The sequence below is a fragment of the Arvicola amphibius genome, chromosome 4 (assembly GCF_903992535.2).
Source record: "Arvicola amphibius chromosome 4, mArvAmp1.2, whole genome shotgun sequence".
NCBI lineage: Eukaryota > Metazoa > Chordata > Mammalia > Rodentia > Cricetidae > Arvicola > Arvicola amphibius.
Window position 1 is genome coordinate 101,104,223 of NC_052050.1, and position 19,546 is coordinate 101,123,768.

General features: G+C 46.1%; 1 protein-coding gene across 1 annotated transcript in view; it reads right to left on the reverse strand.

Moving 5' to 3' along the window:
- Positions 1–440: 440 nt before the first annotated feature.
- Positions 441–19,546, reverse strand: part of LOC119811561 (vegetative cell wall protein gp1-like) — a gene marked incomplete at its 3' end in the record, with an annotated part of 28,952 nt that continues 9,846 nt past the window's right edge. The window contains 6 exon segments of the mRNA XM_042054910.1: positions 441–592; positions 1,721–1,993; positions 2,628–3,184; positions 4,516–4,801; positions 8,867–9,099; positions 10,211–10,346. Coding sequence (XP_041910844.1) covers positions 441–592; positions 1,721–1,993; positions 2,628–3,184; positions 4,516–4,801; positions 8,867–9,099; positions 10,211–10,346 — 1,637 coding nt within the window.

Genomic DNA, 19,546 nt, shown 5'->3' on the forward strand with positions numbered 1-19,546 from the left:
CATAGTTTTGCCCTTACCCAACCCTAAGCCATGATCAGAGCCCCACCATCCTTACTTGGCTGAAGATGTGCCTAATCCAGCTGCCCAGTCTGTGTTCTGAAGAAATGCTACACTGGATATAGTCCAACCTTACTCACGACAGTTTTACAGGCTCTGCCTTCTCTCCTCTGATGTGAAACCCACCCTTATTTATTTTAACCATCATTTTTAGTAATTGCTAGTCACCCTTTAGTTGAAAATCAGTGGTCATACTGAATTGCTGAGAGCATTGAGCAAGTTGCTGTAGAAGGAACAAGAGGAAGAAGAAGTGAAGGACGAGGAGGAGAAGGAGCAGGTGAAGGTGGAAGAAGAGGAGCAGGTGAAGGTGGTGGAGGAGGAGCAGGTGAAGGTGAAGAAAGAGGAGCAGGTGAAGGTGGAAGAAGAGGAACAGGTGAAGGTGGAGGAGGAGGAGCAGGTGAAGGTGGAGGAAGAGGAGCAGGTGAAGGTGGAGGAAGAGGAGCAGGTGAAGGTGGAGGAAGAGGAGCAGGTGAAGGTGGAGGAGGAGGAGTAGGGGAAGGTGGAGAAGGAGGAGCAGGTGAAGGTGGAGGAGGAGGAATAGGTAAAGGTCGAGGAGGAGCAGGTGAAGGTGGAAGAGGAGGAGCAGGTGAAGGTGGAAGAAGAGGAACAGGTGAAGGTGGTGGAGGAGGAGCAGGTGAAGGTGGAGAAAAAGGAGCAGGTGAAGGTGGAGAAAGAGGAGCAGGAGAAGGTGGAGGAAGAGGAGCAGGTGAAGGTGGAGGAGGAGGAGCAGGTGAAGGTGGAAGAGGAGGAACAGGTAAAGGTGGTGGAGGAGGAGCAGAAGAAGGCGGAGAAAGAGGAACAGGTGAAGGTGGTGGAGGAGGAGCCGATGAAGGTGGAGGAAGAGGAGCAGGTGAAAGTGGTGGAGGAGGTGCAGGGGAAGGTGGAGGAGGAGGAGCAGGTGAAGGTGGAAGAGGAGGAAAAGGTGAAGGTGGAGGAGGAGGAGTAGGTACAGGTGGAGGAGAGTCAGGTGAAGGTGGAGGAGGAGGAGCAGGTGAAGGTGGAGGAAGAGGAACAGGTGAAGGTGGAGGAAGAGGAGCAGGTGAAGGTGGAGGAAGAGGAGCATGTGAAGGTGGTAGAGGAGGTGCAGGGGAAGGTGGAGGAAGAAGATCAGGTGAATGTGGAGAAAGAGGAGCAGGTGAAGGTGGAGAAAGAGGAGCAGGTGAAGGTGGAGGAAGAGGAGCAGGAGAAGGTGCAGGAAGAGGAGCAGGTGAAGGTGGAGGAGGAGAAGGGGAAGGTAGAGGAGGAGGAGCAGGTGAAGGTGGAGAAAGAGGAGCAAGTGAAGATGGAAGAAGAGGAACAGGTGAAGGTGGTGGAGGAGGAGCAGGTGAAGGTGGAGAAAGATGAGCAGGTGAAGGTGGAGGAGGAGGAGCAGGTGAAGGAGGAAGAAGAGGAACAGATGAAGGTGGTGGAGGAGGAGAAGGTGAACGTGGAGAAAAAGGAGCAGGTGAAGGTGGAGAAGGAGGAGCAGGTGAAGGTGGAGGAAGAGGAGCAGGTGAAGGGTGAGGAAGAGGAGCAGGAGAAGGTGGAGGAGGAGGAGCAGGTGAAGGTTGAAGAGGAGGAACAGGTGAAGGTGGTGGAGGAGGAGCAGGTGAAGGAGGAGAAAGAGGAACAGGTGAAGGTGGTGGAGCAGGAGCCGATGAAGGTGGAAGAAGAGGAGCAGGTGAAGGTGGTGGAGGAGGTGCAGGTGAAGGTGGAGGAAGAAGATCAGGTGAAGGTGGAGGAAGAGGAGCAGGTGAAGGTGGAGGAGGAGGAGCAGGGGTAGGTGGAGAAAGAGGAGCAGGTGAAGGTGGAGGAAGAGGAGCAAGTGAAGGGGGAGGAGGAGGAGCAGGTGAAGGTGGAGGAGGAGGAGCAGGTGAAGGTAAAGGAGGAGGAGCAGGTGAAGGTGGAGGACGAGGAGCAGGGGAAGGTGGTGGAGGAGGAGCAGGTGAAGGTGGAGAAAGAGGAACAGGTGAAGGTGGTGGAGGAGGAGCTGATGAAGGTGGAGGAAGAGGAGCAGGTGAAGGTGGTGGAGAAGGTGCAGGGGAAGTTTGAGGAAGAAGATCAGGTGAAGGTGTAGAAAGAGGAGAAGGTGAAAGTGGAGGAGGAGGAGCAGGGGTAGGTCCAGAAAGAGGAGCAGGTCAAGTTGGAGAAAGAGGAGCAGGTGAAGGTGGAGGAAGAGGAGCAAGTGAAGGTGGAGGAAGAGGAGCAAGTGAAGGTGGAGGAGGAGAAGGGGAAGGTGGAGGAGGAGGAGCAGGAGAAGGTGGAGAAAGAGGAGCAAGTGAAGATGGAAGACGAGGAAAAAGTGAGGTGTTGGAGGAGGAGCAGGTGAAGGTGGAAAATGATGAGCAGGTGAAGGTGGAGAAGGAGGAGCAGGTGAAGGTGGAGGAGGAGGAGCTGGTGACGGTGAAGAAGAGGAACAGATGAAGGTGGTGGAGGAGGAGCAGGTGAAGGTGGAGAAAAAGGAGCAGGTGAAGTTGGAGAAAGAGGAGCAGGTGAAGGTGGAGGAAGAGGAGCAGGTGAATGTTGAGGAAGAGGAGCAGGTGAAGGTGGAGGAGGAGGAGGTGAAGGTGGAAGAGGAGGAACAGGTGAAGGTGGTGGAGGAGGAGCAGGGTAAGGAGGAGAAAGAGGAACAGGTGAAGGTGGTGGAGGAGGAGCCGATGAAGGTGGAGGAAGAGGAGCAGGTAAAGGTGGAGGAAGAGGAGCAGGTGAAGGTGGTGGAGGAGGAGCAGGGGAAGGTTGAGGAAGAGGAGCAGGTGAAGGTGGTGGAGGAGGAGCAGGTGAAGGTGGAAGAAGAGGAACAGGTGAATGTGGAGGAGGAGTAGCAGGAGAAGGTGGAGAAGGAGGAGCAGGTGAAGGTGGAGGAGGAGGAGCAGGTGAAGGTGGAGGAGGAGGAGCAGGTGAAGGTGGAGGAAGAGGAGCAGGTGAAGGTGGAGGAGGAGGAGCAGGTGAAGGTGGAAGAGGAGGAACAGGTAAAGGTGGTGGAGGAGGAGCAGAAGGTGGAGAAAGAGGAACAGGTGAAGGTGGTGGAGGAGGAGCCGATTAAGGTGGAGGAAGAGGAGCAGGTGAAGGTGGTGGAGGAGGTGCAGGGGAAGGTGGAGGAGGAGGAGCAGGGGAAGGTGCAGAAGGAGGAGCAGGTGGAGGTGGAGGAGTAGGAGTAGGTGAAGATGGAGGAGGAGGAGCAGGTGAAGGTAAATTAAGAGGAGCATGTTAAGGTGGAAGAAGAGGAACAGGTGAATGTGGTGGAGGAGCAGCGGAAGGTGGAGAAAGAGGAGCAAGTGAAGATGGAAGAAGAGGAACAGGTGAAGGTGGTGGAGGAGGAGCAGGTGAATGTGGAGTAAGAGGAGCAGGTGAAGGTGGAGAAAGAGGAGCAGGTGTAGGTGGAGAAAGAGGAGCAGGTGAAGGTGGACAAAGAGGAGCAGGTGAAGTTGGAGGAAGAGGAGCAGTTGAAGGTGGAAGAAGAGCAACAGGTGAAGGTGGTGGAGGAGGAGCAGGTGAAGGTGGAGAAGGAGGAGCAGGTGGATGTAAGAGAGGAGGAGCAGGTGAAGGTGGAAGACGAGGAGCAGGGGAAGGTGGAGAAAGAGGAGCAGGTGAAGGTGGAGAAAGAGGAGCAGGTGAAGGTGGAGGAGGAGGAGCAGGTGAAAGTGGAAGAGGAGGAATAACTGAAGTTGGTGGAGGAGGAGTAGGTGAAGGTGGAGAAAGAGGAGCAGGTGAAGTTGGAAGAAGAGGAACAGTCAAGGTGGTGGAGGAGGAGCAGGTTAAGGTGGAGAAAAAGGAGCAGGTGAAGGTGGACGAAGAGGAGCAGGTGAAGGTGGAGGAAGAGGAGAAGGTGAAGGTGATGGAGGAGGAGAAGTTGAAGGTGGAGAAAGAGGAGCAGGTGAAGGTGGAGTAAGAGGAGCAGGTGAAGGTGGAGGAGGAGGAGCAGGTTAAAGTGGAAGAGAAGTAACAGCTGAAGGTGGTGGAGAAGGAGTAGGTGAAGGTGGAGAAAGAGGAGCAGGTGAAGGTGGAAGAAGAGGAACAGGTCAAGGTGGTGGAGGAGGAGCAGGTGAATGTGGAGAAAAAGGAGGAGGTGAAGGTGGAGAAAGAGGAGCAGGTGAAGGTGGTGGAGGAGGAGAAGGTGAAGGTGGAGAAAGAGGAGCAGGTGAAGCTGGAGAAAGTGGAGCAGGTGAAGGTGGAGAAAGAGGAGCAGGTGAAGGTGGTGGTGGAGGAGCAGGTGAAGGTGCAGAAAGAGGAGCAGGTGAAGGTGGAGGAGAAGGAGCAGGTGAAGGTGGAGAAAAAGGAGCAGGTGAGGGTGGAAGAAATGGAACAGGTGAAGGTGGAAGAAATGGAACAGGTGAAGGTGGAGGAAGAGGAGCAGGTGAAGGTGGAGGAGGAGGAGGAACAGGTGAAGGTAGAAGAGGAGGAACAGGTGAAGTTTGTGGAGGAGGAGCAGGTGATGGTGGAGAAAGAGGAACAGGTTAAGGTGGTGGAGGAAGAGCCGATGAAGGTGGAGGAAGAGGACCAGGTGAAGGTGGTGGAGGAGGTACAGGTGAAGGTGGAGGAAGAAGATCAGGTGAAGGTGGAGGAAGTGGAGCAGGTGAAGGTGGAGGAGGAGGAGCGGGGAAAGTTGGAGGAGGAGCAGGGGAAGGTGGAGGTGCAGTTTCAGGTGAAGGTGGAGGAAGAAGATCAGGTGAAGGTGGAGGAAGAGGAGCAGGTGAAGGTGGAGGAGAAGCCGGGGAAGGTGGAGGAGGAGGAGCAGGGGAAGGTGGAGGAGGAGGAGCAGGGGAAGGTGGGGGGGTAGTTGGTGAAGGATGTGAAATATGAAATGAAGAGGAAGAAGATGAAGACAGAAAAAGTGGTCAGCTTGGCTCATGGATAGTATGATGCATCTCTAATTTTTTATCTGTTATCCATTCATCTGCCCAATAATGTCTATATCTTAATTTTCATAAAGTCCTTCCATTTATTCCAGAGTCCATTCTACTTTTTTGAGTTTTCCATCTTAGTCTAGATATTCTAGATATTATCTCACCCCAAGCTAATAGAAGGCCCACCCCTGCTCCAAACGATAGTACTCTATGGAGCAAATACCTATACTATACTCCAAGAGTTACTGTCTAGTGTTGTTCCTAAGTATGTGTGTTAGAGGTGACCACTTGGAATACCATATTAGGAGCTCATCACTGGAGAAGGATGAAGAATTGTCATCCTTCAGTGTCATACAGACATTGACTATAGGTGTTCATTTAGAGCCAGGATCTTGTCAGATTTCCCTAGTCCACACTGGCATGTTAACTGATGAGGTCATATATAAGTTTTGCTTAGACAACCGTGTTGCTAAGATTTCATGGGTACAGTTGAAGCAAGAAGAAATGGTGGGAATTATGTAAATATAGTGCTCATGTATGAAATTCTCAAAAAGTTTACATTGAAAAACAGCCCCTATCTTAGAGAAGACCTAAATGGGGTGGCTGTACATTTGGCATATGCCCCCCTGACCCACAAACTTCCTCCCCATCCCATGAAATAACTCTACCTCCCTCTGATGGCTCTGGCTTGTCCCCAGCCTTCCCCAGCTCACACTTCTTTGCCACTTAGAAGCAGATACAGTCACTCATTCACCCATCCCACCTGTGCAATTCAGAACAGCTTTCTCCTCAGGGTAATCACAGGGTAAGATTACTTATGTTAATCATCATCTGTTGGCTGATACGATTAAACAGAGCATGAGATAGCTCTAGAAACATACACAGGAGGTGCTTAGCTCCAGAGACCTACACAGGCGGTGCTTAACTGCTGGGTTCAATTTCACTTTTCAGCACAGTAATTAAGGAGGGTTGCAAGCTTGATCTTCTCAACTGAAGAACACATGATACTATCCTACCATGGAAGTTGCATGAATTTTCCACAGAGGGTTTTGTCACTCAGTGACATCCACTGAGGGCCCACAACTGACTGTTTCTTGGGACTGGGACTAGGCACTCATAGTATAACTCAGTCTTTGTGCAATGAAATGGGGTTGCTCATAATTTGCTGCACTTAAAAATTCCTCTTCTTTCCCCACCCACAATTCTACATTTTTGAGAAACATTAGTATTTTTCTTTATTAAAAAGTCAAAAAGGTTGAAAAATGGGATCGGAGATTGGTTCCCCTTGCCTTGTCTTTTGTGGACTGTCAGCTATGAAAGTTTACTTGGATATAGAAGTTTATGATCATCAAAGATTAAGGTTTCTAATTATCACATTTTTTAAAAAAAAATTTATGTTCTCTCAATTTTACTTTTTAATTTGAAATTTTATTCACTTTATTTTGTACATGAGTATTTATATTGTTATACCCTCCTTTCCACCTCAACTCTTCTCGTGTCACCCCCACTCCTACTATTACTGACCTCCTCTTCTGTAATATGCACATGCAACCTTTGAGTCCATTTAATGTTGCTTGTGTGGAGGTTAGAAAACTTTGTGGAAGTGATTCTCTCTTTCTTTCTGTGAAATTCAGTATTTAAATTCAAGTCCTCAAGTATCACACCAAGACATGTACCTGCTGGGCTATCTCACTGTACCTTACAGTACTTTCTTGAAGAATCAAAAACAAACATTTCATTTGCATATTAAAGGTCCTTAAAATTCTGTAATAAAGAATAAAATTAAACTGATACTTTCCAAAATAATTTTATAACAGTTATTTTTGCTCTGTCTCCCATAAAAGACACCCCATTTTGCATATTTGGTTTACTGAAAGATTTCAGGAAACAGAAGCGAGGAAATAGAAAACACAAGAAGAGTAGGAAGAAGGCCAACAAAAGTGTGCTAACAAACTAGCTAGGCACTCTGAAAGACCCACATGGAATGCATAATTGTCATGTTAGAGAAGAGGAAGGCAGGGGCATTTCTCCACTGGTTCGCATTCCTCAGCATGAAGAAGCTACCCCAAGGGATGTAACCTCCACGTATTTGTGAGCCCAGTCAACTGATGAAGAAATAAGACAGCCCTGCTAATATGGAACACTCACAGAACAGGAGCTGTCCTCGTCACGGTGCTGAAATTAGTAGACCTGAGTGATGTAACATAGTTCTCCCAATCTCTTGCTACACTACATAACTTTTGAACAATATTTTATCACACTGATCATTACAGCCAATAGCCTGCACTGTGTGTACATAGCCCAAGAAGTACTAATGTGCCTGAAACTACAAGTGCTTTTCTTTCTTTTTTCTTTTTTCTTTTTGGTTTTTCGAGACAGTTTCTAGAGCCTGTCCTGTAGTTTCTAGAGCCTGTCCTGGAACTAGCTCTTGTAGACCAGGCTGGCCTCGAACTCAAAGATCCGCCTGCCTCTGCCTGCTGAGTGCTGGGATTAAAGGCATGCGCCACCACTGCCCGGCTCAAGTGCTTTTCTATAACTGGCTCCATCTCCTTTCTTCTTACTGGGAACATTAAAGACCCACAATCACTCAGTTGTATTTAGCTAGTAACTAATGTTGGTCAGTAAATACAAGCTAGAGAAATGTGTTCCTCCCTACATGGGGTGCTGATGCTCTCCACAAAGCTCCCCATCTTTGGTTTCCCCTGCAATGATGATCTTGAAAGGCATCTACAGAGGTGGCCATAAGAAGAAAGGAAACCTCAAGACAGCTCAGCAGATAAGTGTTTGCCACCAAGCCTGATGACTTCACTTCAATTTTTAAAACCACATGGTTGGAGAAGAGAACCAGTCCTTAATATTTGTCCCTGATTTCACACATGCATAGTTACACACACACACACACACACACACACACACACACACACACACACACACACGAAGGAAGCTGACTAGATCCTTTGGTAGTCTAGGGAAAGATAACATAGTTTGCTCTTCAACCTGCAACAGACTTGTAATGAAGATACCAGCATTCATATATTAACCCACTGGAACTAAACGCTTCGTTTTTACCATAGCAAATCCTAACCTACCTACGAACAGCATAAGAGGCTTAGAGAGGAAACCAGAGATAAGCAAAGGTCCTATCAATCTGCACAGAGTATCTGATATGGATCAGCCAGTGCTACAGAAAGATACAAGGACAGGGCAAGACAGACTGAACTGTGTCTGTGCTTCTTAGTGTAAGAACAAAAACACAGAGACAAGAAGGAACCAGTAACCCAAGTACTGTATGAAAGCATTCTGCTTGTGAAGAATGAATTAGCTGTGAAGATGCTATTCAATATTGTGGGAGCAGAAATGAATCAAAAACTCCCTGAAAAGTAAATGGGATCTGAGTGCTGAACTTTCATGCCCTGCTTCTGACCTGCATCATGTGATTCCAGTTAATGCCATTACCACACATCTTAGTTAAGGTTGCTATCACTGTGAAGAGACACCATGACCACAGAAACTCTCAGAATGGAAAACATTTAATTGGCTTACAGTTTTAGTTGTTTATCACGTTATCATCATGGTGGGACATGGCATCATGCAGGCAGATATAGTGCTGAAGGAGCTGAGAGTTTTACATCTTAATCCGCAAGTAGCAGAAAGAGAGAGACTGGGAATAACTTGAGCATATAAAAGATCTTAAAAGCCCACCCCCACAGTAACACACTTCATTCAACAAGACCATGGTTTCTAATAGTGCCATTCCCTATGGGCCAAGCTTCCAAACATGTGAGTCAAATGCCACACAAACAGTGCAGTTGTATAGGTCCATGGGAATTGTGCCATGTGCTATGCATTAGACAATATTCAAGAACCCTAAAGAGAAGACTGAAGAGCAAGAAGAAAGAAGGTAGTCATTCAGCATGAGACCTTGACTGCGTGAATCTTCCAATGTTGCTGTGTGAGTAGAAAATAGCCCCTGTCAGTTAACTCACCATTTATCTCTGGTTTCTGCTGCTTGCAGCTGAACAAAGTCTTGATTGACAGGTTGATCTCTCTGTTCTCTTGCACCGCATGTAGCAAGACGACACAGTGAGGTACAGAAGGAGACAAATCAGTTATTCTTGGGGAACCTTGGTCATCCCGACTTCCAATGAGGTCGTTAGAATTTTTGTAGAAACAGAAACTTACAGGTGGGTACTTGCATTTAAAGAAGGGTGATGAGAGGCTGAAATGGCAATTCTAATTCCATGGGATCCATAGGTTTCCCAAGGAGCTCCTTCAGGCCACTTCATTTGGTTTAGACTTTACTCCAGCCCCTACTAGCCTCCTGCCATAACTCCATTACCCCGTTTAAGCCTTTTACTCTAGTATTCCAGGTCTCTACTTCATGTTGCCTATATTGTATCCTTTCTGAATGCATCCCTCCTCCTTGGCCATATCTAGTTTCCCCACCACCATGTGTGGAAGAGGAAATGAGAGCAAGGGATCAGCTAAACTAAACTAAGGATGCACAAAGAATCCCCACTAGTTCTTAAGCCAATGAAAATACAATATTTAATAGAGATTTGACAGAGGTATCCCCTCATTAGCAATCAGAATTGTTCACAGAAGACATTTATTAGTAAATGAAAATATCAGTGCCAAATATGGCTTCCTGTGGTGGCTGTTCTTGGTTGTCAACTGGACTACATCTGGAATTAACTAAAACCCATGCATATGGGTAGAACTGTGAGGGCTATTTAGCTACTTAAATCATTAAAAGTGGGAAGAGCCACTTTCATTCTGACTTCTAGAGGTAGGAAGCTCAATCTGGGCCACACCTCTGCAGGCGCCCTGTATAAAGGACATGAAGGAACAAAGATTTTGCTTGCTCTCCCTGGCATGCGCATTCCTCGACTGGCATTAGAGCCTACTTCTTTGGAATTCTGGCATAATCTGAAGACTGAGACATCTGGCTTCATGAACTGAACAACTCCTGGATTCTAGGAACTTCTGGGGTTTATTTTATATATAATATAAATATATAATATATATTATGTATAATATGCTATATAACATACTATATATATATATTTCTATATATATTTCTATAAGATATGATCCTCTAGAGAACCCTGACTAATACAGATTTTGGTGCAAGAAGAGGTTCTAGAGCAACAGAAGTATAAGATGAATCTTTGAGATTCTGGAATAGACTTCAATTTGCCAGCACCTACAGCTCCTGTAGCTTCTCCTGTTACTGAAGCCTCTCCTGGGAACTCAGAGTACTGGAAGCCCATGCTGTGAACTGTATTACAAACTTAAGGAGAGAAATGCATTTCACTTTCCCGATTCACCCATTGTGAGCGGCAGTGGAATTGGTGGTGACCCTGTACATGATACTTCTGGCAATTTGTAGAAAGATAAGGAAACAGTGATGCTGGATGGTTGCCCCTAGCATCTCTAGATGCACTGTCAAAGGACAGGGATGAGCTGTGTAATAAAATTAAGCAAATTCTAGTATCTCTGAATAAGGTGAAGGACAACAATGAACTAGCGATGAAAACGACCAGCTCCAGGTACATATAAACCTTCTACAGGCTTCTAAGTGTGCCCTGGAGTAGAATCTTCTCTCCAGAAGCCACAGAGCTCAAATTGCCGAACTCAAACTGGAGCCCTCATTATAGGACTGGCTAAATTACAATGAAAATTCAAGACACTGCCTCAGAGTGTCTTGGAGGTTAGAGTGTGGGCATTAATTGGTAAAGAATAGGATCTTTTAACTTGGGATGGGGGTGTGAGGAGGACCCTACAGAAGATAGACTTTGAACTCTGATTCTCAAAAGCTTATCTCACCTGAGAAAGCAGTCTGCCCACTTTCAGCAGATGATGTACTCATACCCTCTCCTAGTTAGGGTTTCTGTTGCTTGGAGGAGACACCATGGCTAATGCACCTTGGGGAGGAAAGGGTTTAGCTGGCATATACTTCAACATCACTGTTCATTACTGAAGGAAGTCAGGACAGGAACTCACACAGGGCAGGAACTGGAGGCAGGAACTCATGAAGAAATCATGTAAGCATGCTTCTCACTGGTTTGTTCCTCCTGTCTTTCTTATGGAACACAGGAGCACCAGCCCAAGGACAGCACCACATATAATGGGCTGGCCCTCCTCCATCAATCACTAATTAAGAAAAGGCCCTCTAGGCTTGCCTACAGAGCAATCTTATGTAGTCATTTTCTCAACTGAGGATCCCTTTTCTCTGATGACTCTAATTTGTGCCAAGCTGACATTAAACTAGCCAGAACACATCCCCTGAAATAATGCCTTTCCTAACTTTGACTGAGGAAATTAATTCTTCACTGTCTACTAAACCACCAGTGACTATTGAAAGGAGCTGCTTGTTGGTTCCTGGCTGCCTGGCTGCTTAGCCCTGAAATAATCACACAGAAACTGTATTATTTAAATCGCTGCTTGGTCCATTAGTTCTAGCTTCTTATTGGCTAGTTCTTACATCTTAATTTAAGACATTTCTATTAATCTGTATATTACCACATGGCTGTGGCTTACTGGCAAAGTTTTGGCATGCCTGACTCTGGTAGCTGCTCAATGGCATCTCTCTCTCTCTCTGGAGGTCTTCCTTCTCCCAGCATTCAGTCCAGTTTTCCCCCATCTACCTAAGTTCTGCTCTATCAACAGGCCAAGGAAGTTTCTTTATTCATTAACCAATAAAAGCAACACATAAACAGAAGAACCTCCCACACCATGGTAGCTTAAATGCTCTTGGCTGAAGGAGCGGAATGTGCTCCCACAGCAAGTGACCTTCCTTGAAGGAAATGCCAGGCAAGATAATACTGATGTCCCTTGGGGTCGGTGGCAGAGCAGGCTCCTAGAGGGCAGGTGGAAAGTGCAGTCCATAGGGAAGTGTACTGAGCCAATAAGGCACTTAATGAGTTTGCTAATTCTTTCAATCAGAAGTCTGAGGAATATGTGTGGGCATGTGGAATAATGGTGAACAGAGCATCAAACTGGATTGGGCTGAGTTTATTGACTTGGGCCCTGAGTGTGGAGAGTCTCGTTTACTAAGGAAGCCTACACAGTTGAAATGAAGGTGTCCAGGTATGAATGGTTAGCTGGAGCATTTGGACAAAGATGGTCTACTGAAAGGAGTAGGAGATGTTTGTATCCCTTGGCTTAGTGCTGATGAAGGGATTTTGAGGCTCAGGGAAATGCTTGAGTGGGCATTCTGTGAACAACCTAATTCTCCGCCATGGGCAGGCCCATAATATATACCTTTAACTAATCCTATAAGATGCAAAAAGGTGAGGGCACCAGAGCTTGTTTTTCAGCTTTTGTTTGTATCGTGCCAGAGCTTAGGGTTGGAGACACTGCTGCTCTGTTGGATGAATTAAATGTAATGATTTTTAATTGGGTCCTGGAGTAGCAGCCCTGAATTGTCAAAGACAAGGTGATCGTAGCTATCTTAATGGGCAGCATCGACAAAGCAATGTCCATAATGGCATGGCCCATGACGGTTGGCACAGGCAAGTGGTTTTTATCGTAGCCTCACTCATATGGACCTTTGGGACTTGCTAATCAATCATGGAGTTCCAGGCACGGAAAGATATGAAGCCTACTGTTTTTGCTGCTTTGCTTTATCTGTGAAAGCAGAAAAATTCTCAAATGAAAGGCAGACTACACTGGATCATGGCAAAAAGAAATCTTGGCCTGTGAGCCAATTTCCATATTGAGCTAGTGTACAAACCTAGAATACCTTGAAAGAAAGGAAAGCCAGGTTTCTCAGAGGAAGGACCTCAATAAGATAACCTAAGAGTTTTACTGTTAACCTTTCTCCAGCCCTTCCCCAGAGGGACTAATGGGCTTTTACAAGGGGAACTGTACTGTGGGGATATCTGGCACAGAAGGTTCGAAAAGTCCCCAAACCAGATTACCAAGAGGAAATTGGATTGCTTCTTCACAATGGAGGGAAGAAAGATTATTTCTGGCATGTAGGAGATCCTTTAGGGTGATTCTTGATCCTACCATGTCTGTGATTAATGTCAATGGGAAACTACAATAGCCTGATCCAGGGAGGATGACAAAGGACACAGACCCTTCAGGAATAAAAGGTATGGGTCACTCCTCCAAGAAGAGAGCCAAGACCTGCTGAGGATAGAAGAAATGCAGAATGGGTAGTAGAGGAAGGTAGTTATGAACACCAGCTAAGGCTATGTGATCAGTTGCAGAAATAAGGAGTATAATCAATGTGTTTTTGTCATAGTTTGTAAAGAATGTGTTTGTACAGATATTTGTGTTTTCTTTCCTCAATTTCTTTATTATGATCTATAACATTGATTAAGAGTATATCAGTGGTTATTATAGTTAAGTTTTGAAATACCAAAAAATGCCCCTCAAGGAACATTGTCACCTATTCTAAAATTATAATCATATAGAGGATAGTTATGTCATATTAGGTTAATTATGACCTGAATAAATACACAATGCATTTTGATTACATGTTGAGTAGTTATGCCATGTTAGGTTTAATTATGACCTGGTCATTCTTCCTTTTGAAATTAAGCATGACATAGGAGATATGATTTGTGACAAGTTGACAAGGGACTGATAAAGGCTATTCTTGTCAACTTGACTACATCTGAAATTAACTAAAACCTAAGCAACTCGGTGCACCTGTGAGAGACTTTTTCTTAATTAAGTCATTAAAAGTTGTAAGACCCAGTTTTAATCTGGGTCTTTTGAGGTGTGAAGGTACACCTCTAATCCAGATCTTTGAGGACACTATTACTATTGAATTCTTGAGCCTCAGTTGGTTGGTAGTCATTGTTGGCCTAGTTGAACTATAGCCTGTAAGCCATCCAATAAATCTCATTTCTCTATATAGAGATATGAATAGATATAGCTATATGACACACATTATACATATTTATTCTATAAGTTCTGACACTCTAGAGAACCCTAACTAATACACCTCACTCCGAGTCAAGGAGTTCCCAGGGATCCCCAAACAATACAGCTTATTGCCATTGCTCTTTGGTGCCCATCATAACCAGACGGTAAGTCCCTATTGCTAAAGACACAGCACACTTTGGATGCAAGACACGGAGAAATCTGTCTTGAACTGAGGGGGAAATTTCCCTTGCTGACACTGGAAGGTGTTGTGCAGCCTGAGCAAGAGAAACAGTCTGATTTTCAACACTGGGCCCTGCATGCTGCAATACTGACCTGCCGGACAAGACACCCCACCGGCACTACAGCAGCATGACTACTTAGGGAGTAACAGCCACTCTCTCAATGGGATCTGAGGCCCTTTCCGTACGGGAGAACCTGTGCCTGGTACTTTAAACATAGCCACAGCCATGGCGAGGGAAGTCATATGCCCTAAGGGACTTAATATTGATTTTCTGAGTGATCATGTTGTCAAACTGACTTCTAAATATGTATGATTATATACACAAGGCTCCCCATCTTGTTAAAGAAGCTTCTTACTGAAGTAAGTGGTGGTTAATGCAGAGATGCATGGCTGTTCAAGTGTAAAGACTGAGACTGCAAGTCTTTATCTATAGGTCAGACATATATCAACCCCTCCTTGCCCAGACTTTGGGAACCCTGTGAAGAGGAGCCAGAAAAAATGCCAGAGCCAGAGGGATAGAGACGAGGGCTGGGAAATGCTGTCATATGGACACAGCACAGTGTCTGTGTACATGAGCGTGGAAGCTATTATTACCTGCACAAAATCAAGCCTATTAAAAATTCCATCTGGCCAGGCAGTGATGGCACTCACTTTTAATTCCAGCACTCAGGAGGCAGAGACAGGCAGATCTCTGTGAGTTCGAGGCCAGCCTGTTTTACAGAGCAAGTTCCAAGACAGCTACGGTTGTTACACAGGAACCTTGTCTTAAAAAAACAAAACAAAACAAAAATTCCATCTGGAATGGAGAGGGGCTTCCAAGGCCCCTATTGGTGGTTGATGGCTTCTGGCAAAAGGAAGTCACTTTTCTTCACAGGTGTGGTGACTGGTAGGCTGCCCATGCCCCAGTGGATGGACTTCTACTCATGCACACATGGGCAGCCCTAATTAGGCTCAGTGGGTTAAAAAAAATTAGGCCACGTGTAAGCAACTTTAATCTCAGCATTCTGAAGGGAAAGGCAGGCAGACCTCTGTGAGGTCAAGCTCATCCAGGGCTACAGAGTGAGACCCTGTCTCGACAGAAAGAAAGAGAGGGAGTGGAGGGAAGGAAGAAAGGAGAGGAAAGCAGGAAGTTGGGAGGGGTAACAGTAGGAGTTAAAGGGGGAGAATAGAGTTATTCCAATATTTCTTTTATATATTAAATAGTTGACTCACGCACGTACCCTTTCCTAACTCCTCCTATCCCTCACCGTATCACCTCCCCTTTTCAAACATTCCTGCTCCTCTTTTCAAGTTACATACATGTGAATGATAAACATATACGTTCTAGGATTTGTGTATGAGGACACTTTCTATCCATAGCTACATTCTGGCAGTGAGCCATGCAAATATAGGACTACAAAATTCTCTTTACTTAGGATGCTATTGCTGGAGAAGTCTCTGAGGTTGTAGGCATCTAAGGTAAAACCCTAAAGACAAGAAGAGAAACGCTGTGCAGAAATCTGAACATTTGTGCTACAGCTGATGCAAGAGTCCCGAGTGGGGAGAGCATGCGTGGCAAGCTGAACAGCACAGAAAGTTGGTGTGCTAAGTGAAAAAAACCAAGATCTGAAGCTGCAGCTGCTGGGAGTGAGTCTAAGTAAGTCAAGGTCGTTGGTCTTATTCCAAATGCACTGGCAAATACATACACACACCACAAACACACATCATATTACACACAGACACACACACTACATACACATACCACACATACATCATACATCACACACCCATATTTCACACACACACACACACACACACACACACACTACAGCACAGCTCAAACACACACACACACCACATAAACAACACGCATACCACACCACAAACATACATCATATGCCACAAACTTATCATGCATACCACACACTACATCACAAACACATATCACACATCTCTCTCACACACACACATCATATTACACACAGACCACACACATTCACACATACACACACACACCACATACACAGATCATACTCCACCTCTCTTTCTCTCTCTCTCTTCTCTCTCTCTCTCTCTCTGTCTCTCTGTCTCTCTCTCTCTCCCCCCGTCCCTCCCTCCCCCTCCTCTCTCTCTTTCTCTCTCTCCCTCCCTCCCCCTCCTCTCTCTCTCTTTCTCTCCCTTCCTTCTTCCCTCCCTCCCTCCCACCTTCCCCCTCCTCTCTCTCTCTTTCTCTCTCTCCCTCCCCCTCCTCTCTCTCTCTTTCTCTCCCTCCCTCCCTCTTCTCTCTCTCTCTTTCTCTGTCTCTCCCTCCCCCTCCTCTCTCCCTCCCTCCCTCTCTCCCTCCCTCCCTCTCTCTCTCTCTCTCTCTCTCTCTCTCTCTCTCTCTCTCTCACACACACACACACACACACACACACACACACACACACACACCCAGAGTTCTTTGAGAAGAGTCTTGCTATATTCTCACAAATTAATGATGCAAACTAGGCTGGGTCTGAACTTGCAATCTTGCTGCCTTAGGCTCCTGAAGGCTGTGATTTCATGCAGGCACTCCCACACTCTTCTGTAAAGGTTGCTTTATGCCTTCCCAAACCTATATGCTTAAATACACTATGGTGGGAGGGTATGTTTGTGGGTGAAATAAGTAAGTAAATGAAACCAGGAAGAGTAAAATTAGTGTGTAAATGAGCCAGGGAACTTGCAGTAGTCCAGACGGTGGGAGTTTGGCTTGATGGTGGTGATGAGGACAATAGAAGGTCCCAGAATTCAGACTGCGCTGTGGAGGGACACTTTCAGAGCTTACATGGAACTGGCAGGGATGTGAGAGAGGTGCAGCACGAATAATAAAATCCCAGAGACAGATATTGGGGGTCAACCTGAAGATCAGAAAAGCAGAGCAGCCTACCACTATGTCAGGGGCCACCACTAGAGAGCTCTTACCTCCAAGATATCCTCAGACTGAAAGAGAGCGAGTTCCTGTCTCATCCCACCTTATATTCCCTCTTTTTTTTCTCATGGTTTATTTTTTTTTATATTTAAAAATTTCCATCTCCTTCCCTCCTCCTCCCCCCTCCCTCCGCTCCTCCTCCCCCTTCCCTCCCCTCCTTCTCCCCCTTCCCTCCCCTTCCCTCCACCCATACCTCCCCTCCCTCCCTCTCAAGGCCAAGGAGCCATCAGGGTTCCCCACTCTATGCTAAGTCCAAGGTCCTCCCAACTCCCCCCAGGTCCAGGAAGGTGATCAACCAAGCTGAGAAGGCTCCCAAAGAGCCCGTCCATGCAGAAGAATCAGAGCCCAGTGCCAATGTCCTTTGCTTCTCAGTCAGCCCCCGCTGCCGGCCACATTCAGAGAGACGGGTTTGGTCGCATGATCCATCAGTCCCATTCCAACTGGAGTCGGTGATCTCCCTTTAGTTCTGTCCCACCGTCTCCATGAGTGAACGCACCCCTCACGTTCCTGACTTTCTCCCTCATGTTCTCGCTCCTTCTGCTCCTCATCAGGACCTTGGGAGCTCAGTCCAGTGCTCCAATGTGGAGCTCAGTCACCTTCCCCATCTGTCGCCAGCTGGAGGTTCCCTCACGGTCCTGACTTTCTTTCTCATGTTCTCCCTCCTTCTGCTCCTCATCAGGACCTTGGGAGCTCAGTCCGGTGCTCCAATGTGGGGCTCTGTCATTTTCCTCATCTATCGTCAGGTGGAGGTTCTATGGTGATATGCAAGAAATTCATCAGTATGGCTATAGGAACTGGCCTTTTCAGGCTCCCTCTCCTCAGCTGCCCAAGGAACTAACTGGGGGCGTCTCCCTGGAAACCTGGGAACCCCTCTAGGGTCAAGTCTCTTGACAACCCTCAGGTAGCTCCTTAAATTAAGATATATGCTTCCCTGCTCCCATATCCACCCTTCCTATATCCCAAGCACCCCATTCCTCCGAGCTCCCCCCGTTCTCCCCTTCACATTTTTCTCTCCCCATCTTCCCTTGGCCCAGTCTCGCCCAACCCTCAAGTTCCCAATTTTGCCTGGCGATCGTGTCTACTTCCAATATCCAGGAGGATTACTATATCTTTTTTTGGGAGTTCACCTTCTTATTATCTTCTCAAGGATCCCAAATTTATAGGCTCGATGTCCTTTAATTATGGCTAGAAACCGAATATGAGTGAGTACATCCCATGTTCATCTTTTTGGGTCTGGGTTACCTCACTCAGAATAGTGTTTTCTATTTCCATCCATTTGCCTGCAAAATTCAAGATGTCATTGTTTTTTTACCGCTGAGTAGTATTCTAGCATGTATATATTCCACAGTTTCTTCATCCATTCTTCCACTGAAGGGCATCTAGGTTGTTTCCAGGATCTGGCCATTACAAATAATGCTGCTATGAACATAGATGAGCATATGCTTTTGTTGTATGATTGGGCATCTCTTGGGTAGATTCCCAATAGTGGAATTGCTGGGTCCTGGGGTAGGTTGATCCCGAATTTCCTGAGAAACCGCCACACTGCTTTTCAAAGTGGTTGCACAAGTGTGCATTCCCACCAGCAATGGATGAGTGTACCCCTTACCCCACAACCTCTCCAGCAAAGGTTATTATTGGTGTTTTGGATTTTAGCCAATCTGACAGGTGTAAGATGATATCTCAAAGTTGTTTTGATTTGCGTTTCCCTGATAGCTAGGGAGGTTGAGCATGACCTTAAGTGTCTTTTGGCCATTCGAACTTCTTCTGTTGAGAATTCTCTGTTCAGTTCAGCGTCCCATTTTTTAATTGGGTTAATTGGCATTTTACCGTCTAGTCTCTTGAGTTCCTTATATATTTTAGAGATCAGACCTTTGTCAGTTGCAGGGTTGGTGAAGATCTTTTCCCAGTCAGTAGGCTGCCTTTGTGTCTTAGTGACAATGTCCTTTGCTTTACAGAAGCTGCTCAACTTCAGGAGGTCCCATTTATTCAATGTTGCCCTTAATGTCTGTGCAGCTGGGGTTATGCGCAGGAAACGGTTCCCTGTGCCCATTTGTTGTAGAGTACTTCCCACTTTCTCCTCTATCAAGCTCAATGTGTTCAGATTAATATTGAGGTCTTTAATCCATTTGGACTTGAGTTTTGTGCATGGTGATAGATATGGATCTACTTTCATTCTTCTACAGGTTGACATCCAGTTATGCCAGCACCATTTGTTGAAGATGCCCTCTTTCTTCCATTGTGTACTTTTGGCTCCTTTATCAAAAATCAGGTGTTCGTAGGTTTGTGGTTTAAGATCCGGGTCTTCTATACGATTCCATTGGTCAACGTCTCTGTTTTTATGCCAATACCAAGCTGATTTCAATACTGTAGCTTTGTAATAGAGTTTGAAGTCAGGGATGGTAATGCCTCCAGAAGTACCTTTATTGTATAAGATTTTTTTTGGCTATCCTGGGTTTCTTGTTTTTCCATATAAAGTTGATTATTGTCGTCTCAATCTCTGTGATGAATTTTAATGGGACCTTGATTGGGATTGCATTGAATCTATAGATTGCTTTTGGTAGAATTGCCATTTTTACTATGTTGATCCTCCCAATCCACGAGCAGGGGAGATCC